Here is a 23,273-nt window from a genome sequence, read left to right on the forward strand (position 1 = left end):
TACTTTCTTTGAATTTGACTATTCTTGATAGATAAACACGATACATGGAACCAAACAATAACTGCCACTTTGTGATTGGCTTATTTCACTTAGAATAATGTCCTCAAGGTTCATCCATGCTATAGTATGCCAGAATTTACTTTTTTAAAGGCTGAGTAGTATCCCTCTACATGTACATGCCACATTTTGTTGCTTCATTCATCTGTCAACGGAAAACTGAGGTGTTTCCATCTTTTGGTTATTATGAATGCTGCTGCTGTGAACATGGGTGTGCAAACACCAGTTCAAGTCCCTACTTTCAGTTCTTTTGGGTGTATACCCAGGAGTGGAATCCTTGGATCTTATGGTAATTTTATGTTTAACTTTTTGAGGCAGCAATATTGCGGGCCATTTTACTTTCCCACCAGCAGTGCTCAAGTGTTAATTTCTCCACATCCTTGCCAGTACTTGTTGGTTTTTATTTTTTGAAAAGATTTCAGTTTAAAGATGAAGCTGTGGTAATGCTAGGATAGCCTATTACAATAGCTCACCCAAATAAGAAGAAAATTGTTGGATTAATGAAACATTAAATGAAATATTAACACCAGAAACTTCAGCCTGAAATCATTGTTTTTGGGCTCTGCAGTAGCACCACTTCTCTGTAGACTTCTCCGCCACCAAACACTGACAGGTGGGCTGCATCTCAGGATCAGAGATGGAAAGGCCTCTTCCGGAGTTATCGGCCACTCCCTCTCTCCTATTGAGCAGAGCGGGGAGAGAGGCCGCGCATACTCTGACTTTAGGTAACCAGTTTCCTCACATCCCTGCCCACAGAACAGTTTTGGCTTTTCAACAGTAACACTGTCTCTCTCTCCTAGGACTCTCTTACAGAGAACAGTAAAACTGCAACATGATCATGTACCCAAAGAGTGCGTTCCTAGCAAGATATGTCAGCAGCTGTTGCCTCTTTACATGATCGCCTCTCTCCTTCATTCCCCTAGCTATGGAAAACTTTCCGTGTGAGTCCTTAGGAAAAGATGGAGGGTGTGTGACAGATGAGAGGCTGAGACATGCTGCCATCTCGGAAAGGCTTTATTTCTACTTCATCATGGTCTCACACAGACTCAGAGGCACCATGATGTGTTTCCATTTGGTATCCTCGTGACTTTTTGTAGTGTCTTCCCTTAAACAAGAAAATTTTGAGTAAACGCTGTACATTGCCAGTTAATCTTTTCACAATAATTTAAAAATGTTGTTGCTGTTGTATCATCGATGCAAGAAGATCAACAATAAAAGTACAGTACAAGGAATTTCACGACATATTACAGTGGAATAGACTGAGTCACATTTAGGTGGTGGCGAGGACACAGTAGCGGTATATACATGCACCCGAAGACGTGCAAGCCGAGTAAGATAATATATGGATGATACAGTGAATTTTCTAAGCCCACTGAGGACTTTGTACCCTTTCAAAAATGTCCTGTATCCCCTCCAGTATATAGAATATCTGTCTTGTCTACTGGCTTCATGGCATTTTCACTACAAAAAGTTCACTGAATCAGACAGTCTGAAGCATTAAAAAATTCTTAAAAAACAGTAACGCTGACAAAATAAAATTAAATTAATCCACTCTAATTCAACACAGAAATAAACCAAACCAGAATCTAACAGTGCAAAGTTAACAGAGAGGCAGTCAGGTATTGACAGCAAGGGTGTTCAGAATCTCTTTAAATGTACATTTTTTAAAACTTTTATTTTTAAAATCTATTTATACCTTATTTACCTTTTTGTTTAATATACTGTGTGTAAAAAAGATGGAGACAAAAATAGTTTTCTGAGCTATGAAAAAAATTAAGTTATTACAGGCACATTTACTGTTTCATTCTGGAAACATCTCAGTTTCACAGGTTGAACATTCAGCAGCTGTGTGTTTTTAAAAACATTCTTTGACCTTGAGAAAACTAGATCTCTCCTTTTGGGTAGAGTTTCGTTCATGGCGATGGTGTGGTTATGCAAATTACAGTGAATTATACTGTGATAATCCATACAAGCTTGCATCACGGTGCAGCTTCTCCTCAGGTGGCTCCTCACCACCGTGTTCCTCCGAGGATGTCAGGTCTCCGGGTGACTGAGGCTGTGAGGCAGTGGGGGAATGTGGGGCCCAACGGGACGGAGGGCGACGGTTTGCTGGTCTCTCCGGTCTGGAGAAGCAGGGCTCTAGGGATGGAGCTAGTGCAGAACAAGGTAGTTCCTTCAGAGCCGAGAAAAGGAGACAGGGTTACTCAGACCGGCAATGTCACCAGTGGATGATTCCCCCAAATATACTTCTCAACAGACTCAAGTGAGGCCGAGTATACACCACGAGCAACTTGTGAATACTAACTACTTTCTATGCTCATGCAGAATAACTTAAAATGATAAAGAATTCAACATAAATGATCAGCAACATGAATGGAAAGGGACCAATTATGATAAAACTCAGCAACACTGTGAGATGAGTCAGCTTGCAAAGCTCCTTTAGAATTGGCCTGGGGTATACAGAAGACAGGCAGAGTGACTGTGGCAGTGGTCTCCACAGGCTGCTTCATCGTATTCCCATCTGGTAGATCTCTTCATCTGGCCCTTTCTAATGATCTATTTAGCTACAGTGGACAAGCGAACTGGTCCTATAGGGCCAGTTCTACTGGGAGCCCACAAAGCGACCTGTGATTTCATTCAGCTGTGTTAGCAACGGCAGTCATCTTAAAACGAACTCTGCTACTGTTTATTTGAAATTGACTGGCAGTAGATTAAACAAACTCCCACAACACAGCAAAAATGCTGCAGGCAGAAATTTTAATTTGGGTCTAGTTTTCTTTAATGACTCTTCAATTGCAGCAGCGTTTTTAAAAAGTAGAATCAGAAAGCACTTTTGGTTTTGTGTTATAGGCATCTTAATGTTCTGAGAACAGGTGATGCAAGACACTCAACCAGGAGCAAATCACCTAGAATCCTTATTCTCAAGCTACTTTGTTTTCACTAATGTTGTTGAGCTCCTTGTCCTTACTCTACATGTTACAAAACCAGGACACTCAAACTTGGAATTTGCTGACACACCGAAATGTAAAAAGCTGTGGCATGAGGAAACTGAGTTGCCCAGCGTGGAGCCCACTGGCTGGAATGACACTCAGACACTGGAAGCAGAGGTGAACTGAATGGAAGGCACAGGAAGGATGATGACAGAGAAAGACCCTCACAGAAAGGAAGTGAGTTGGAGGATTTTAAGATATGTGACAAGCAACCGAAAAGACCAGGATGAGGAGACCAGCCAGAGGTGCAGGGGAGTGGCAGCGGGGGAAGGACAGACGGCTGCATGGAATGGGCAGTGCCACTCAGGAGAAGATGGAACATGGCAGAGACAGCACGGCCTGAGGACAGCGTGGGAGCCACAGGCTTCCAGAAGAGTGATAAGGCGAGTGGTTTCTCTCCCTCCCTGTGGGGTCAGCAGAAAAGGAACAGTGGCCCTGGAGACTATGCTTCATGCTCCCTGCTGCTTTTATGGCTGGCACTTCATATGGCCACAGGGAGAAGCTTCTGTTCCCCAGGTATTATGCTAACAGTACCATGACAACCAGAAATACCTCTCCCGTTAAAACTCCACCAGTGCCACCAAGATGCAGACTAACCCAGGGTGCTCATGTCCTCATCTCACTAACCCAGGGTGCTCGTGTCCTTATGCCCACAGTGCTTGGCTGGGACACACGCTCTGTATCTGTTTTGTGTCTGTGCTCCCTTTGTTGTTAAGAGTAGTGTGTGTGTTGTGTATTGTGTATTTGATCTGTGTGTTGTGTGGCGTTAAAGCTGCTGCTATAGGTTTATCTGACACACTGTATCTCTTCAGCACCTGGCTGGTGCTGAAGAGCAGGCTTTTAATGAGACCTGCTGAAAGTACTCCCTCTTTGCCAGCCTCTGCTTGTGACGGAAGAAACGTTGTGACTCTGGATTCAAGGGAATGAACCTTATCTTTAGTAACACACCAGCAGGTACAAGCAAATGATGTTGTGCTTTCCCAAGAGGCATCCCAGGACATGGCACCGTGTCCTGGGATGCCGCCCCTGTAGCGCATTTCTGGAAAATGGCCCTCCCCCATGTTCCTTGTCATTTTTTTCCACAGGATACATCTGTTGTCTTTGACAACAGATACTTCTGTACGTAATGTTTTGAGTTTAGGCTAGTGGATGAGGTGAGTGGATGACTATATTCTTGATCAAAATTTTCTCATGTGCTTTGACTCAGGCTATGAAAGCAATTCTGAGAGATTCTCAAGATATTTGGAGTGGGGATGACTTTGTTGTTTATTCATTCAACAAATATTTATTGAGCACTTACTCTGTCACCTATGGTGCTCAGTTGGAAGGACAAGATATATTTGGGTTCATTCCTTGTGGTATGGTTGTTGAAAAATGTAAAAAAAAAAAGCCTTATCACATTATGGCCACACCTCATTTCAGCACATGCCAGTGCACATACGTGACCAAAATGCTGGTGAGCAGTCCTGGGCAGCTGGACCCATAGACACCCTCGGGCAAGACCCCTCGGCCTAGGATGTCCCCTCCTGGCCAGTATCTACTCAATTCTCTGAAAGCATATTGGCTGCAAATGTACAAGAGCAGAGAAATCTCAGCAGAATCTCTATAACCTAAAACCTTTCTTTGCACTGAGTGGTCAACCCTCTAGCAGGGCAGATGGGTCTCTGGTCTTGTCAGTCTGTTCCTGGGTGTAGGCGAACCTCCTGGAACCCGGCGTGAGCGAGGGCGCCGCCACCAGGCAGCCCTACCTCAGGTGATGAGTGTCAGGTGTCAACGTCACACAACACTACCTCTCCAGAAAGCTGGGAAACAAGGAAGAAAGCACTTACAGCGTGAGGCAGGCAGGGCTAGAGTCCCCAGGGGGCAGTTAGTAAGACAGTTTGGTTCTGGACAGAACAGACACAGAAAGAAAAGAAAAGCAAGAAGGTTGGACAGTGTTTTTTTTTTAAACAGGAGAACAATAAAGGTTTAAAGTCAGTAAGCCCAGAGGTAGAGGACCGTCCCTCTCCCTCAGGGACAGCCACCAGGAGAGACTTCTGGGCTCTCAGATCTAGCACATTCACTCACTCCAAGGGAGGTGAGGAAAAGTGGCTGGGCGCTGGGCACACAGGCCTGCCCTCTGCTATCTGCCCAGAGAGAAGAAGGAAACTCCATGGAGGAGCCACAGACCTCCCTCTGGTTTCTATGCTTCCCCAAGTCATCCTTTAGCATTTAACATTTCAAACAGCATTTTGGAAAACAGAGATGGAAATTGCATGACTGTTATCTAAAACAGAGGCCATCATAAGGCTGCATTTGTTATGGTCACAACAGCCAAGCTACTGCCGCTTATTCTAAAAATTTCCCCTCACATTTTCCACTTAGGGGAGGGAGGAATAGCATTCCATTTTCAGACTGTTCTTTCTCTTCACAATACAACTCCTCACAGCTTCTCTCTGCACTGCTGAACTAGTGCCATGGTGTGGAGAGAAAAAGAGGCCTGAGTGGCTTACGGGATGAGAGTGCAGTGAGAAAGGGAGATTTCCTGTCACCCGCGTCACTCCTGGGCCTGGATGCCTGAGTGAACATCAGGGAAAGATTCCATAACAGGGCACCGGCTGGGCTTGGAATCGGAAGTAGTCCTGGGGATATGGGAATGCATACCTAGAACTACTACATAATTCATGGAGCAATGGGAAGGGGTTGCAAAGGTCCTAATGTATCAATTCAGGAATAATCCCACTGGAATCTAGAACAAGCAAAATTCCAACAGAAAAGGAAAAAAGAGCCCGTGGCATTTAGATGCTGCCGATGAGTGCTCCATGCATGCTCTGAGTCCCTAAACTGTGCTCCTTTTCACATCATCTCTTTTAGTGGGAAACGCACCAAGTGAGGAGAAAATCTAAACAAATACAGAGGACAAAAGGGGGTGGGCACCACTTTGTACTGATAAAACCATTTTTATGCCTAATGCTGAGATTCTATCATGAACCTACTTTTGCTTGCAGCATTCACTATTAGTAATTCAAAGCATTTTTCGGTTCCCAAAAACTAATTTGTATTTGGTGTGTAATATAAATAGACACTACAGATGTAGCCGGTTAATGCTTTGAGACACAGCCCCAGTTTTAACTGAAATTCAGAGCCATAGGGGGCCCTAAGAAGTCAGGGCATTCACATAATAAATAGAACCTTCCACAGCAGGAGTACTTACCTGAGGACCCCAGAAGGATGGGGTAACAGTAGCCCAAAGAAGACACCATTTGTCACCTGAGAACATGCAACCGGTAGTTTGTCCTTCTCAGAGCATGCAAACAACTTTATCACAAAGACTCAGATCTTGGAACATGTAGGTCATATAGTGTCAATATTTGTATTAGGTGTGAACCATATGGAATTGCCATTTCTATAGGTCACTGGCAGTTCCACAGGTTTGACCTGTTCAGATTTCAAGCCTGCATTTTGAGTTAGGTGGGCCAGACTGGTAAGCTAGCCATCATTTACCCTCCTGTGGGAAACATGGGCCTGGTGAAATAGGCAATACACCTTCCTACTCTCCCTGCCCATGAAGCCAGTGCTGCTCTGGTCCTGGCAAGAAAGTAGCTGGCAGCCCAGAAGCATGCTGCTGTCCTCCTCCTCTGACCCCTGCCATCTGCGGGAGCAGCCTGGCTGGGAGAGTGCTCATGGGGTCAGGTGTCCCCAGTGTGGAGCTTGTTCATCCAGACTCCTGGCAAGTTGGGATTACTTGCAGGACAGACGCCTCCTCTGTGCTGCACAAACCACAAAGTAGCATCACCATAGCCAACATCACCAGCATTATCGTCAGGCTTTCATTGTGGTAATTTTTGAAGTGGAAATGGGAAGTGTTTTGTAAAGTGGTGTACAAAATCACATGTGGATATGTATCAGAACCCAATTCACCGTAGATTGATTTGTGAGTAATATCAAGGGAGATGATAATCAGATTGTTTTAGGGCAGGATTTTAATTTTGTCCATTTGTTTCACCTGGTTTTACTGCTGGGGAGCTCATGGCCACAAAGAGGGTAAGTGATCTGTGAGCTGCCAGATGGCTGTTTTGTAACGAAGAAAATTGAGATTTTGTGGGCCCTGACGAGATGTGCTTGTGCCCACGTGTTCTAGACCCTCTCCAGCTCACCTTGTGCTGTCACATATAAAGGTCTGCAGTATGCAGAGATCCCTGACACAACTCTCACATAGTTTGTCCACATGCACAAATTCATACAGAAAGAAGGCTATTACCCCAAAAGAAAAGCCCTGATAAATAAGGACCAATCACTTAGACCAGTGACAGAACCCGAATCAAACCATGTACTACATGATTTCCTGACGACAGTAAAATAACATTTTCTTTAAAAAGTTGCTCAGGGTTTTTTCTGCCTATTCTACTCCTCCATAAACCCAACACCTCCCCAGCTCCCAACCACCAATCATGGATGATTCCTGAGATCAAATGACAGAGCATAGTCCCAGGTCCCAAATGCCCAACAGCTAAAGGGAAGAGCTGGTGGGGGAGGGTGTGGGGCACTCGGCATTCATTACCTCCATGGTCACTGGCTCGGCTGTGTCCCCCAGCGAGTGGCTGTCACTGTGGAGACCTGGGGGCCCATGGGCAGCCTGCCTCCTCTCCTCCTTTAAGGCATGCTCCAGCAGCTTCTTGTTGAGGATCCGGGCCACGTTCTCAGTGAGTGTGTAGCCAGGGGGAGCAGATAAGTCCTGCCTCACTGGCGTGCACTCTCCTCCTTCCTCCCTGCACATCTCTGAGCCTATCCCAATGGGGCTAGGCGACCTTCCTCGGGAATCAGTGCCTGTTTCCTGGCCTGGGCTCAGCTCTGGTCGGGGTTCTGCTGAGCGAGACCGACTGCCGGCCCGCAGCCCCTTCTGGAAGGGGTCCTGCACCACGGGGCTGTGGTCAATGATGTTGAAGAGGCTGGAAAGGCCGTCATTGATGGTGGTGTGCACGGGGCTCTCCCTGGTGGTAGTGGAGCGGGCCCAGGCTGACTCACTGTACCCTTTATGGGTCATCCCTGGTGACGTCCTGTTATTTGGCTGGTCAGCTTTGGGGAGGGGCTTCCTCTGCAGCTTGGGAGAACCATACTTGGGGGAGCAGCATGTGCGTTCAAACTTAGCCTGCACCTTCTCGATGGCAGGGGCCACCTGTCTGCTCCTAAGGCTTCGGGAAGGAGATGACACAGGTGTAGCACCGCCCCCAGCTTTTGGTGTGAGACACTTGTGGGGGCTGCTGGTGACACCACGCAGGGCTTCAGTCTGCAGGCCCACACTGATAGTTTGAACAGTCTGGGTCCCCATCGTCCGGGACCCATTGGTCTGGCAGGCCATGTCCTTGACTTGCAGCTCACCAGGGCCAGAGCAGATGGCATTCCTCACAGAGAAGGCTACCTCCTTCATGTCATCACTCAAGTTCTTGGACATCTCCAGGCTGTGCAGTGGAGAGGCAAACCCCAGGGAGGTGCAGAGGGGGGTATCCAGGGGGCGCCGTGTCCCCTCCACATAGTCCCGGGAGTGCCTGGGGGAGGTGCAAGGCCACCTGCTAAGCATGGGTTCTGTAGGGCCCCCCTTGGCATCTCCCAGGCTCCCTCTGGCTCTGCTTGTGGGAAAAGGACCCTCGCCCCCCGCTGCCGTGATGCTGTCGACCCTGCGCACGGCAGGTGGGCTGTGTAACACACGCACCCCCGACTGCTCAGTGAGGACATGGCTCCGCAGCGGCTGCTTCTGGCAGTGCTCTGGGCTGGTCATGGTGTCCGTGGTCATGGTGACACTTGTGGTCAGGTACCAGGAGGAGTCAGGGAAAGGCTCTGTGCTGTCCTCGTGCCCTGCCCGCCCCACCTCGGTCCTCTCGGCCCAGAGGTCTGGCCCCCCACCATTGTGGCCCCTGGTGGGTGAATAGTCCCAGCTCTTGTTGTTGAACTCCTCAATGTACTTGAGGTCGTCTGGAGACAGGGGCGGGGTGACGTCCTCCTTGCTGCTGGTGGATGGCAGGCCTTTCTCAGGCAGGAATGGGGAGATGTCCATTAGGCGCTGGAACTCGGACATGGAGGACACAGACACCGCCCTTGGAAAAGCAGAAAAGAAGGTGTCAGCACTCGCCAGGGAGCCTCTGACAAGCCACAGCACCCATGTCTTGCTCTGCGTGAGATGTGCCAGTAAAGGTGCCCACCCACACCAGAACACTTTCAGCTGCTCATGTGCTGCACTCTCAGCTTACTCTGTGGGCATTTACTGGACTCTGTGTGGCTCTGGTATTGTTCCTGAAGCCTTGCATTGGTCAGAATTTAATACAACCAACTCTGGTTGGGCACAGTGGCTCATGCCTGTAATCCCAACACTTTGGGAGGCTGAGACAGGAGAATCACTTGAGGCCTCAGTGACTCAGTGAGAATTCTTAGGAGACTCACTCAGACCACAGGATGAAGACAGGTGAGCCACAGTGATAGCCAGGTTTTGGTAAGCCACCACCTGATGGACATAAATTTGGTGTGGATTCTTCCATGTGTTAGCACTTTCAATTTGCTGTGAGTTCACTGAATGTGTCTCACATGCCAGGCAGGTGCTGCAGAGGTGCCAGGAATGCTTCTAGGCTAAGGTGCTTGGGCACGACTACCACCAGGGCAAAAAAGTGGTGGTCAGGAATGGGGCTAGGGGCTGGCTGTGCCTGCTGGCTCAGGCAGCAGAACCTCTTTGGCCTGGAATCCCTCCAGCTAGGGTGGGATGGGAAGGTGAGGTGTCCATAGATTCACTGTCCAGATTCTTAGAGGATATATTGATATTCCTTTCACCCTGCAAAGCACAGGCTTAAACCTAGGGTTCTAGACTAGTGCAGGCCCTGTGGAAGGAGTCCCAGATTGATGCATGGACCACTCCTCCATAGGACCCATTAATGATGATGAGGCCAGGACTGGGGTCTGCTCTGAGCATGTCCCTGCACTGGCACGCAGAACCACCAAAGCTCGGGCAGCTTTGCTGACAGCTGGCTTCACCTTGGGGACAAGGCACCCGCTGTTTTTACCATGTTTACCATGGGGTAAAACAGCAGGCCAAAAGTGACATTGTTAGGCATTCCATCTTGTTATTTTGTTGTTGTTGCTGGAAATAATCTACAAACTGTCCAGTGGTGCTTTGAATAACCACAAGCTGGCTATATGCAGTGCTGGAAAGGAAGGGCAATGGTAGGTATGGGGTGATTTGTCCCCAGGTCATGAGCTTTTCAGCAAGTATGAATTTCCTCTTCTTGCTTCTGGTCAGTTCAAGGAGTTGCTGAATTAATAATGAGTTTCAGAACACTGTTCACTGGGGACTGTAAGTGCCAAACACACGCCACACCCCTGGTCCTTTCCACATTTCTGTGGACATAGCTCATCTAATCCCACTTTTGCTCACAGCGGAACTGTCTCAGAGTTAAATCAGTGGCATCTACCTGGGTGAAAATTCAGTGCCTCTGTTGCATAGATAGATATGGTGGAAGAGAGATGATAAAGACAGAGAAAGCAGAGACATGAACCTCAGGCAGTGGCCAAAGCAAGCGAAACCATGAAGAGGAGACCCAGGACACATCTGGAGTGTGTGTAGGCGCTTGTAGGTACATCGAAGAGTTCGGCGGAAAAACACTGGGCAGTCAGAGGCCAGAGGAAAAGGGGACAGCAGGGAGGGCACATCCAGTTTTCACTTTGAACATTTTGATATTTCTTTTTCTTTTTTTTTTGAGATGAAGTCTCATTCTGTCACCCAGGCTGGAGTGCAGTGGTGCGATCTTGGCTTACTACAACCTCCACTGCCTGGGTTCAAGAGATTCTTCTGCCTCAGCCGACATTTACATTTTACAGCAAGCCTGGGTTGCTTTTGACAGTAGTGTAAAGGTTGATGGTTTGAGGTGAAACAGAGTTACTCCAAAGCCTAACCCAAAACACTGACATGACTGCTGCTGTGAATGGAGAAGGTGGGAGGGTGTAATGACTACCCTCTGTTTACTGTTTGTTTTGTGCCATGTGCTGCTTCCCTTATGTGTATTAACATACATAAGCTGCAAAAAAAACAAAAAACAAAAAAACCCAGATAATCAAAATACCTCCTGTATACAGATGAGGAGGAAACTGAGGCATAAAGCAGTTGAGTAACCTACCCAAGGTCACATGGCTACAAAGAGGCAGAAGCTATTTTAAAGCCAGGCAGTTTGGGCCGGGTGTGGTGGCTCACTCCTGTAATCCCAGCACTTTGGGAGGCCGAGGCAGGTGGATCACCTGAGGTCAGGAATTCGAGACCAGCCTGGCCAACATGGCGAAACCCTGACTCTACTAAAATACAAAAATTATCTGGGCGTGGTGGGGTGTGCCTATTATCCCAGCTACTCAGGAGGCCGAGGCAGAAGAATTGCTTGAACCCAGGGGGCAGAAGTTGCAGTGAGCTGAGATTGCACCACTGCACTTCAGCCTGGGAGACAGAGCGAGACTCCATCTCATAAATAAATAAATAAATCCAGGCAGTTTGGCTCTAGAGCCTGAGCTCTCAATTACTGTCCTGTACCACCCAAGAAAGACCAGGGAATGCAGCGTGAAGGACAGAAATATGCCGCAGGCACGGCTAGGTGCTGCAGAGATCTGGCAGAGGGCAAATGAGAAGCAGACAGTCATTCACAGACTCGAAGTTCAGAGGAAAATCAAGGATGAGGAGATCTGGAAATGTTGAATTGTTCGAGAAGAATTTCATGTCGCAGTAATGGTATGCATTCATTTAGAGAACGAAGAAAAAGTAAAACTGGAGGAAATTAAACTGGGAAGGAAAAAACTAGTGTGTAACATCCACATCTACTACTATATGTCTTCTTCAAGAACTACTGCCAGAAAATATTTAATAAATTCTCTTAGTGGAGCTTTTAAATACACAATGGATAAAACATCTCACAGCATACAAGAGAGAGTTTTTCCAGACTTTAAATGAGAAAGGTGAGGTTTCCATGGACCTTTCAAAAACCACGAAACACAAGCATTCCTTTGTATACCTAGCACAACTACAACTGGAAAGTCCTTACCATAAACTAATACACACATAACATAGCATGTCTAGTTTCTTTGTTTCTGAGAATCAAAAATTCCATGTTTATGAAATGAATAATAAAGCAGCCACTTATTCATAAATGGCTTAATTTTAAGTATTTTGAAGACAGTGGTAAAATAGACTGCATTGACAAAACAAGACATTTTTATTTCAGTAATCTATTATTTTCATCAATCTTACTTACCTCTGCAGATTTCCCTTGTGATTTTCTTCTTCCTATAAAGAAGAAATAACTTCATTTGAATCGGTTAATTTTGGTTGCCTAGAAGCCCTCAATGTACTTAAGTGATTTGTTTGCTCTGCTCCCCGAGGAAAACACCATTTAGAATGAGCACTGAGGCCAAGCTCTGGTTAGGAGTGCTACTGCCCTGAGGCCTTTGAAGTACAATAATCAAAGCAGAGTCCACAGCGTGATGAGGGGTTGTAGCTTCTGCAGTCCAGGGAGGAGCCCACATGAGAACAACTGGCTATAAACTCTGTCATGGAGGAAGTGGCTCTTCTGTGCTTCCTCAAAGGACCTCACAGACTACATGAATTTCAAAGCTGGCTCTTGTAACAACCTAAGTGTGTTTGTGTGTGTGTGTGTGTGTGTGTGTGTGTGTGTGTGTGTGAGAGAGAGAGAGAGAGAGAGAGAGAGAGAGAGAGAGAGAGAGAGGAGAGAGAGAGTATATATGTATGTGTGTGTGTCATGTTAGAGAGGAAGATGGAAGGTGACAGAGTGAAGTTAGGAGACTGATGTCCCTTGGTCCAAATCTTGCTGTAGAAGTTGGCATGACATCGTTAGGCTTGGGCACTTGGTTGGTTTTAAACATTCCCATTTACAATCGGAGGCAAAGCTACACAGCGCCTTCCCCTTAAGAAGAATGATAGCTGTGTTTGTAGAACAACATAAACACAAGGTTGTCTACTGAGAAAACACTCTTGTTCTGACGTGGTTTTGAAGCAGCAAGGCTTTGACTAACAGTCATGGAAACATATTTTTCAGGACAGTAAATAGCAAGGGGTACACTTCCCCCAGTGAGCACGCCCCATGTCTCTCTGCCATGCAGGTTCCAGTGGGCTGGAACCCAGCCACAGGCTCCCGACCCTACCCCGCGTTACCTCTGCTATGTAATTGGACTGTACAAGACTGCTAATAGATTAGACAGCGTGGGACTGTGGCGATATCCTATCAATCTGATACATTGCTGAGGATAAAGCATTTGACCTTACTGATGTGAGTAAAATATAATTTCCACATATTTCAACAACACTATTTGATATGAACTCGTCTAAGTCTTAAGTGTTTAGGAGACCAAATGATAGGTGCAGCAACTTGAATTACTTCACAAGTAATGATTCCTAGAATCAACTTTTAAAACAAGGTTTTAATATTAAAACCAGAAAAACATAACTAATGCTGTGCCATGGAAATGTCTACAGCTTAGCTCACCCGTTTGCTGGTCTAATTTATGTAAGGTTTCTGAGTATTGGACTTTTTTTCCCTTTGCCAACAATTTTTTTGGTTATTAGTTTTCTAGAATCAGAAACTGTACTATTTCAAGAAAAGTTGAGGCTGGGTACAGTAGCTCATGTCTGTAATCCCAGCACTTTGGGAAGCCAAGGCAGACAGATCACTTGAGTCCAGGAGTTTGAGACCAGCTTGGGCAACACAGGGAGACCCTGTCTCTACTTAAAAAAAAACAGACAAATGGCCGGGCGCGGTGGCTCAAGCCTGTAATCCCAGCACTTTGGGAGGCCGAGGCGGGTGGATCACGAGGTCAAGAGATTGAGACCATCCTAGTCAACATGGTGAAACCCCGTCTCTACTAAAAATACAAAAAAATTAGCTGGGCGTGCCTGTAATCCCAGCTACTCAGGAGGCTGAGGCAGGAGAATTGCCTGAACCCAGGAGGCGAAGGTAGCAGTGAGGCGATATTGCGCCATTGCACTCCAGCCTGGGTAACAAGAGCGAAACTCCATCTCAAAAAAAAAAAAACAGACAAACAAACAGCCAGGCATGGTAGTGCATGCCTGTGGGCCCAGCTACTCAGGAGGCTGACAGGGAAGGATCAATTGAGCCTGGGAGGTCAAGGCTGCAGTGAGCCGTGATCGGCCACTACATTCTACCCTAGGCAAGAGAGAGAGAGACCCCCATCTCCCCACCCAAAAAAAGGAAAAGAAAAGTTGAGCATATACACTTCCTAGAATTATTTACTTCCTCTTGTGTCTATTGGACACACTTACTTGTGAGACCTTCCTTTTAAATAGGACTCTAGTCCAGTATTTCTAAACCTGAAACAAGGGGGCAAAGTTAAATCGACAGCAGAGCATGCTAATTTAGGGTCAAACAAAATGCTTAGTGTTGTGAAGATCTCATTTTTACTCAGTTCGGAGACTGCTGTATGCGAAAGTGCTGGAGCCTGCCAGGAAAGGAATCTGACATGCCTTTTAGGTTTCATGACAGCTCCTTCATTCTGCCGTAATTAACTAGGGTGACAAAACCTGGCTGACCTCAGGGAGGTGGTTCCTGAACTCCCTCTCAGGCCTGTGGGCTGGTGGCTCCTCTGGTTCATCATCCAGGGACAAGGCATCCAGGTAGAGGTTCTCACTGGCCGAGCACCTGTCCGACTCCTTCAGCTTGGACAGTGGCCGGTCTTCAAATGGTACTGAGTCAGCATCTGCGCAAGGCCACATGGACATAGGACGGGGCATGCGGAGGCTTCCCTGGTGGGGAAAGGGGCGAACGTTGCCGTCTTTTTGATCACAGAGGAAACTGCCAGCTCTCTGGGGACTGTTCTCTTTCTGCAACTTGAAAGTTTTAAAAACGAAAATGATTAGCCTCGCTTTTCTGATGGTCTCCCTAAAACCACTGTTTCTCCAAAATTTGGAATTACATATAGCTCAGTTTGAAAAACTCTGTGAGAAGCAAATGTTCTTAACGTTCTGACCTTAATTTCAAAATGTAACACAACATTACAGATGCTTTACAAAACCCACAATTTTATCTGGACTAGAAAATCTGTATTAAAAAAAAAAAAAGAAAATCTGCATTAACCACACACAAGTATGGCAAACTCTTTCTGACACCAATATATGTGTTATTATACATAACTTTGAATGTTGTACTCATGGTAAATTCTACATTTATTACTAGTTTTTAATCTAATACCATTAAAGAACATGTTTAAAACTCTCTTTGGAACTACCTTCAGAACTCAAGACACACTCAGTGGAATACCATCAGTGATAGCAAACTTCTGAGAGTGAACCCAATTTTCCCAACTAGCTCCAGGGCATGTGGAACAGGTCCTATAAATAACTCAAGTGAGCAAACTTGAGTTTGTAACCGTTTGGTGTTACAAACTCAAATGGCTTAACCATTTGGTGTCAAATGTAACATACTTAGAGAGGATAAAAACTTAACTATAAAGGCAGTATGACTGAGTGAAAACAAAAGTCATGTTACTTTACAGTCATACTTTTTTGCCTGACTTGGTTGAACTCAAGAACCAGTAGTGGGCAAGCACTCCAGGAGTGAGAAGACCTGAGTTGGAACCATTAGCATGTGGTTTGCTAGTTCAGAGGCAGGTGCAAGTTCCTGACTCCCCTGAGCTTGGTTTCCTTATCTGTAAGATGTATTGTGCACATGGGCTCACAGGAGTCGTGCTGTCTGGTGGGGGCCCAGCCCACGTAATGGCATTAGGCCTTTCTGGGTCCTTTTGCAGCACTAGATGAAGATCTTGTGCAGGTGGCTCAGGAAGGGAGCCCATGTGAAATTACAAAGAACTGCTGAGGCAGGAAGGCAAATGGCTTGCAGAGTGCATGGCCTCCCTCCCCAGAGGAGCCCTCACCAGCTTCCACCCCACTCTCCTGAGCCCTCCTCATTGCTTCCCTTTCTAAAACAGGCACAGAAAGCACAACGGAGACCCAAAGCTATTTTTACCTATGAATCTTTAGAGGGGCCTTTATTGGATGACAAGCTCACACTACTGGATTGACTGCTATTTTGAATAAGTAAATATCTGAATGATGAAAGTGACATTTGGATTTGACCTGAAGGAGTAGTCAAATAAAAATTTAAAGTCCTCAAGCACTGAGACGGTACCAGAAATTCTAAAAGTGCTTTGAATGCAGATCAATTCTTTTTTTTTTTTTTAAAGAATCACAACAAACTGCATCTCTGTGTCCTGATTTGAGCATTCATCCACAAGTTGGATGTAAATATGGTTTCTGTAAAGTCAGGAAGAAAGTCATATGAGATAGTAAAGACAAAAGGATGTTTGCTCATTGTTAGTAATTTCTAAGGTGGCAGAACAGAGATTTATCTTTATCTTTGAGAAAGATGGAGACTGAAGCAGCCAAGGCTTACATATTAGCTTCCAAGGCAGTTTACAGGCAAATCAGGGAACCAGTAAAACCCCAAAACTCCACATTTTAGCTCTGCCCCTCTGCTCTCTTCTCCTCTCTGATGATGACACAGTTCTTTGCAGTTTTCTTAAAGATGCTAACTGCCTTCTTTAAAAAAAAAAAAAGAGGAAGGCTTTTTATATGTTCATTTAATGCATGTCGGCACAATTTAGTTTCAACACATGATCATCTCTAAGCTATTTTGGGCAAGAAATTAAAATGCAAGAATCCCATTTGAAGCTGCAAATGTGCACTGAGGTGTGAGTGAGGGGGGAAAAGAATAACTAAAAAGGAGAGCTATGAACAAGCACCCTCTAACTCAGTCAAGTGGGATTTCAAAAATAAACCCGGGCAGCCAGGAGCAACTTGTACTCAAGCTGCTAAGTGTTAGGTTTCCTAAAAATGAACTGCCGTGGTTGTGGCTGGAGATGTCTGCTGCTAAGATGCCTCTGGGGTGTTGTAATAGAACAGGTCCTTAGAAGGGTAGGGTTTCCTATAGCAGTCATTTCAGCCAGCATCAGCACCTACTTGCAATTTTGCAATAGAACAAGTTTTAATGCAAGTAGAAAATTTTAAATATTTTTATTTTAATATAGGAAACAATAAACCCTCAAGATGTCACCTTACCTGGACTGGTGGGAAAAAAAGGTCACTCTGTAAACAGGTTTTAAAAGAATGGCAGCTGATTTAAGAAAGTTACTGGAAGGAGAATGAATGGATGACGCTTTTTAGCTTGGTAAGTACAGCAAATCTAACAGCATGTCCTACATCATCTGCATATTAACTGGGAACTCAACAATTCTAAGGAGAAATGTAGTGTGACTTCATAAAAGTCTCCTGCCCCAACCCTGCAATCAAACTTGATTGAGACGAAAGACACTGATAAGTTAGATAAAATGTATTATATGACCTTAGCCACATTCCCACATCACATAACGTGCCTCATGTGGTGCAGAAATTATGTAGGAATTTAATGACACCAGACAAGTAAGAAGCATGTGTTCTGAAAGTGGAAAATGGATTTAGTGTTACTTCTTTCACTGTCTGTATTAGGTTATCAGAGTCAAGGTTATATTATATGGCTACCAAGTAGTCAAATGCTGAGAGTATACATTGTGAAGAATGTTCAGTTACATTTCTCATTTATCTATGGAATATGTAGCTAAAAGTTAAATGAACGAGCAACCCAAATAACTGATACACAAATGAACAAAATCTATATACACCCATACACACTTGAACCAATTTCTTCTTTTCAGGAAGTTTAGATAATGCCTATAATTGCTTTACCTCATTTTCAGGATGGGGCACTGATATTTAAAAAACCTTCTTTAAAAATGTTGAATATTTTGGGGAAAAGGCCATATTTATTTTTGAAAGCCACAGTTACATGTCTGAAGCATCAGTTCATCTGTAACCAATCCTTTTCTAAAAACAGCAGTGAAATCATTGTACAAAATCTGTGGGATCCATTACACAGATTTCAGGAACAGCTGCATGCCTGAAACTCATGCCATGATGCTCAAAGATGTCCATCTCGAGGACTGGGTTCTGAGGCTGTCGGTTTGGCAGAACTGTTTCAATACTGGTAACTTGGAATTGGAGGTCAGCTCCTAACCACTACTACCTTTCCAAAATATAGTCTCAAAACGAGGCTGTGGCTCATCTTTAAGTCACTGACTTTTCAAAAGTTGAGTATCACCATGTTTTACTAATTTTTCCTTTACTAGAAATTCTTCATTCCCAAAAGTAAAAATTAAAAATGTAAGATTTACTTAATTTATATCCAAGGTATAACTTTCCAAACAAATGAAGCCTGTGAAAAGTCCAACAAGCCACCATGGCTAACAGGCAAAGGGTACCCTAAAGGGGCCATGGCAGGGTTCATGATGGCCTCACTGGGGTACAGGAGGGACATAAAAAGTGAGTGGCCCTAGAGCGCAGGCCAAGAATGAAGCTCCCTGGCAACATGTTGCTGTAGTTACTTGACACTGGACAACTAAAGTTGGATATAACAAATTAGTGGCCATTTTTAAAGAATATATGCCACTTCTACCCCTAAAATTTCCACCTAGCAATAGAGCACAGACACACAGGAGATTTAATACAGGAGACTCTTCACAAGTGCTGCACGTCCAAGCCAAAAAGGAAATAGCCACATTCCTCCTGATAGGATTTGGGCAATACTGAAATGGAGCCATATCAAAGATTAGTAATGCGACTCATTTGTGTGAGTGGTCAAACCTAGAAAGAGTTTCAGCTTTTCTATCTGCAGTGTACTTTCCTCTTTTTATTTTTTGGAGATGGGGTCTCACCTGCCACCCAGGCTGAAATGCAGTGATGATCATAGCTCACCTACAGTGTATTCTATTCTTCTCAGCGGTTTCCAAGCCAAAGGCTCTTGGTGTCTTTTACCATTTAGTTCATTCTGCCTCCCTCCCTATGCAACATACGCATATACTCACCTTTGTCATTATACCTGCATAACACAGGCACCATCTCCGTGGGTAACAGAGTACATTTCTCAAAAGGCTCTCGGGGTACTTAAAATAGAGTAATGAGGTTATTTTTCCTGAGCTCAATTTCTTACTGATTAATACATTTCCTTGAGACCTCATAAATTTATAAGTGTGACTGGCTGAAATAAACAAAATGTATACTATGTAAAAACCCAGCCAGGGAAGAATTCCAAATCTTCATCAATTTAATTTGTGTATCACTCCATAACTACTGCAACTATGCAAACCATTCTAAGTTTGATGCAATGCAGAGAATGGTTAAGTTGGCAGAAAAATGACTACCCGTACTCCTCCCCAAATTCATCTGAGTTTCTGAATTGTTTGTTTAGCTAAAGATGATGAGCTACCAACGACCTCTCTTGACTATGGTCCATCTAATCACAGCTCAGCAGTATTCACAGCAGGCACACTCGCCAGCAAACAGCCTGACTTCCAACTGAATTCAACAATTTCTTTTCTAATAACAATTCCATTCAAGTTGAAGCAGTCACTGTGACCACATCTTTAGTGGCAAACTTAAAAGTTATAGTTTGCTTTCAGCAGAAATCACTGACTAAGACCTGAAATAACCTCTTTCTAATTTTGTCTTTAAATTCCTTTAAAAAGTTATCTCCCACCTCCCACAACCCCAAGCCATCCTGCTCAGCCACCAACACATGTACACATAGGAAAGTTATCCATAAACTGTGTCATGGAGAGATATGAAACTAGGTCTCCAGCACAAGCAATTCTAGTATTTCTCTCTCTTCCTTTGGAAGCCCATGCATCCTGATGCTGCAAGGACCAGAAAACAGCCTAGTGTTTTGGCTTTCTGGCTCCACTGAGTACTCTACACTCTGTGCCTATGCTCCAGGGCCTGGGGTGCCTCCTTACCTCCTCTATCCTCCACAAGAGTTCCTTTTTCTGCCGCTCCCACTCTTGCCGATCTCTGTCCAGGCGGTCAAGAAGTTCCACCTTTTCCCGATTCCAGTTCTTCTCGCTGTGATGGATCTGCCAGCGCAGGTCCATGACCAGGCTGTGACTGTCAGCCAGGAGCTTCTGGTGCACCTCTCTCTCCTTCTTCAAGGCCCCCTTGCTCTCAGTGGAGGAGCCTAGTTCTCCCAACTTGTTCTCAGTCTTCTCTTCCAGCTGTCAAGGAGAAAAGACAGGAATTTCCGCTTTGACAAGTTTTGCATTCAAGGATGAAGTCTCAGCACATTTACATGTGATCCCTGGAAACATATTTAAACCAAGATTTGACCAATCCCGAGTATAAATAAATTTTATTTTTAAAGTGCTAGTGAATAGCATTTGACACAGATAGCCATACCGAACGTTAAGCAGTGAGTAAACTGAGCTTCTCATGGCCAGTTTCCCTGCTCCACTTTCCTAGTCTAAGTCATCACCATCTCTTGTCTGTACTTCTGGGTTAACTCCTTGAGGGGAGATACCATGTCCATCCCTATATCCTTAGCTTCTATATGGAACCTAGGGATGGGACAGTGATGGAAGCCAATAGTTTTCAACAAATATTTGTCAAATACCCAGGAGGTTAAATATCAAAACCAAACAAGATTCTACATCTTATATATTCGAACTTATGAAAACTAATGAGAAAACCTTAAAGACAAAGAAAAATGACACATGTCATAGAGGCATAAAGATGAGAATTCAAGGCGATTTCTCATCAGAAACTTTGCAAGTCAGAAGATGATAGAGTGGCATCTAAAGTGCTGCAACAAAAAAGATCTCAACCTAGATAGAATTCTGTACCTAGAAACAGCATCTTCCAAAAACGGAGGAAACCACTTTTCAAAAAATGAAAACTGAAAAAAAAACATTGCCAACAGACCTGCACTTCAGGAAATGAAAAAGGAAGTTCTTTAGGCAGAAGGAATATACCAGCAGGCACATTGATCTATATAGAAATGAACACTGGAAATGACATATATGTAAAGATAAAACATTATTTGTTTTAATTGCTTTTTAATATTTGATTATCTAAAGCAAAAATTGTTACAATATGTTGTGTTTATAGAATATGTAGAAGTAAACTCTGACGGCAGTAGCACAGAGAATGGCAAGGAACTGATAATATACTATTGCAGTTTCCTCAGGCAGCATGAGAAGTAGTCTCATACCATTTCAAGGTAGACTCTGATTAATCAAATATGTATATTATAAGCCCTAGGGCTTATACTTAAACACTACAACTGTACAACAGCCTGCTGTTCACTGCCTTGCTTTTATCCTCATAAGCAATCTTTTATATTTTATTAAGTGCACAATTTTAACATACTGTATACTTTTTAAAGAAAGGCCTTTCACACAGATTGCCTCATTTGGTCTTTATTGCAATTCTGTAAGTATAGGTATCCTCATTCCCAGTTTATTTGTGAAGAAATGGCAGCTCAGTGCTTTAAGGACTTGCATAAGGGACGTGGTAAGTCAGTAACCATCATTCATATGTAGAGTTCAATTCACTTTCTTAAAATGAGTTACTTAAAGACCCACTAAAGTAATTAATAGCTGATTATCCATGTCTAAGCAGATTCTTTTAACTTTTATGAGACCATGTTAAAAGATTAAAGACTTAAATCAGCCCGTATTATTATATTTAGAAAGATGTCTCTATCAGTGCTGTAGCTTAGATGTTTGTCTCCCAAGCTTCAAGTTGAACTGTGATCCTCAATGTAGGTGGGGCCTAGTGGGAGGTGTCTAGGTCATGGGGGTGGACTCTTCATGAATAGATTCATGCCTTGGGCGGGGGAGTGAGTCAGTCTCCCTCTACTATTTCCTTAAGAGCTGGATGTTTAAAAGAGCCTGGCACCTCTGCCCACCTGCACTTCCTTCTTGCCATGTGATATGCACACCTCATTGTCTCCCCTTTGCCTTTTGCTGTGAGTGGAAGCAGCCTGGCCCTCTCCAGCAGCAGATGCTGGCACCATGCTTCTTGTGCAGCTGCAGAACTGTGAGTCAAAAAAACCTTATTTTTAAATAAATTACCCAGCCTCAGGTATTCCTTCATAGCAACAGTAATGGACTAAAACAGTCAGGTTGCTGAGTGGTATGCTCAGTTGAACTGAAAGTTCTTGCCCACAAGGGACTCACTGGGTGAGAGCTAATTCTGAATCTCACCTCTGTAATAAAGGCAAACCCTTCATGAAGTGGGGAGAACACACTGTTTTGTCCCTGAATCTCAGTGGAACTCAGACCTTCTTGGAGAGGAAGCAGAGGTGACTAGGGAAGGAAGGCCTGAGGAAGCAGATGACAGCCACGGATGCAGGTCAGGGTGATGCTTCTTGATCAATTATTTATAAACTGTAAATCTGGGGAAATTAGAACTTTTTTTAAGTAGAAAGAATGCACAAACAAAAGAGGGGAGAAACCTCCAGTGTTAACTAGAAGACTACCAGAAAAGCACCAGGCACCACAAAATCCCAGTTCAAAACAGCTGCCAGAAGTCCACATAACCCAGAGTGAAGGGCCGCTGAGCCCCAAACAGGTACATCTGTCCACTTATAGATGCTTCCAGCCACCAACACATCCTCTCTTTAGAATCTCCTCATGCAGTGTAGCCCTTCCTGGACCCCACATCACCTCCGCTATCCTGCTTTGTCAAGGTACATTCCTTCTGCCACAAACTCCTGTGTCCACAGTTCTCAGGCCTCTTGTGGTCAGGGTCACCCCCTCCCCTCAATGCTTAGAGCCCAATCCCCCCACCTACGTAAGGACCTCGTGTCATCAATGGCCCTCCACTGTCAGGTCTCACTGGACCATACTCCCCATGACCCTGAGGCTCCTGTTACTGCACTGTCTGTGCTCCTTTTCCCTTCACCGCCAAATTCACTTCTTTCCCTCCGCACAGTGCACAGTGCTTCTGCCCCACACCCCGATGGCAACTGTTCTTGCCAAGTTTTCCAGTGACCTCCTCACTGACAAGTTCAACAAAACTTTTTATCCCTCAAAGCATCCTCTTCAAAGCAGCTGACACTGCTGAACTCCACTTGGAACACCATGTTGTCTCTTCCTTTGGCTTCTGGGACAGCATTTGCTCTGGATTTTCACAAGTTTCTCTGGCTGCTCCTTTCCGATCTCTTCTCCCTCTATAAACATTTTGAAAATGAATATTTCGGTTCCTTCTATGAGCTCCTCTCATTCTGTGCAGTCCTGGAGAGTCCTCCATGGCCCTGCCTCCCACCTCCTCATTCACGCTCAGGGATATACACCTTCTGCCCAACTCTTTTTAAGTCCCAGTGCCTGTAATGACAC

The 23,273-nt window shown here is 44.7% G+C and overlaps 1 protein-coding gene across 23 annotated transcripts in view; it reads right to left on the reverse strand.

The window, feature by feature from the left end:
* Positions 1-1,053: 1,053 nt before the first annotated feature.
* MTCL1 (microtubule crosslinking factor 1) overlaps positions 1,054-23,273 on the reverse strand; it is a 135,600-nt gene continuing 113,380 nt past the window's right edge. For 12 of the 23 annotated variants that reach the window (XM_035270586.3, XM_035270583.3, XM_078347748.1 and 9 more), the window contains 5 exons: positions 19,896-20,150; positions 14,608-14,904; positions 12,299-12,330; positions 7,588-9,118; positions 1,054-2,230 (listed from right to left, as the gene is read on the reverse strand). In XM_035270586.3, coding sequence (XP_035126477.2) covers positions 1,997-2,230; positions 7,588-9,118; positions 12,299-12,330; positions 14,608-14,904; positions 19,896-20,150 — 2,349 coding nt within the window. In that variant the 3' untranslated portion in view covers positions 1,054-1,996. Of the gene's footprint in view, positions 2,231-4,876; positions 4,934-7,587; positions 9,119-12,298; positions 12,331-14,607; positions 14,905-19,895; positions 20,151-23,273 lie in introns of all 23 variants that reach the window. The other 11 variants (XM_035270589.3, XM_035270588.3, XM_078347754.1 and 8 more) reach the window with 3 other exon arrangements.

Source organism: Callithrix jacchus, chromosome 13 (assembly GCF_049354715.1).
Source record: "Callithrix jacchus isolate 240 chromosome 13, calJac240_pri, whole genome shotgun sequence".
NCBI classification, from domain to species: Eukaryota; Metazoa; Chordata; class Mammalia; order Primates; family Cebidae; genus Callithrix; species Callithrix jacchus.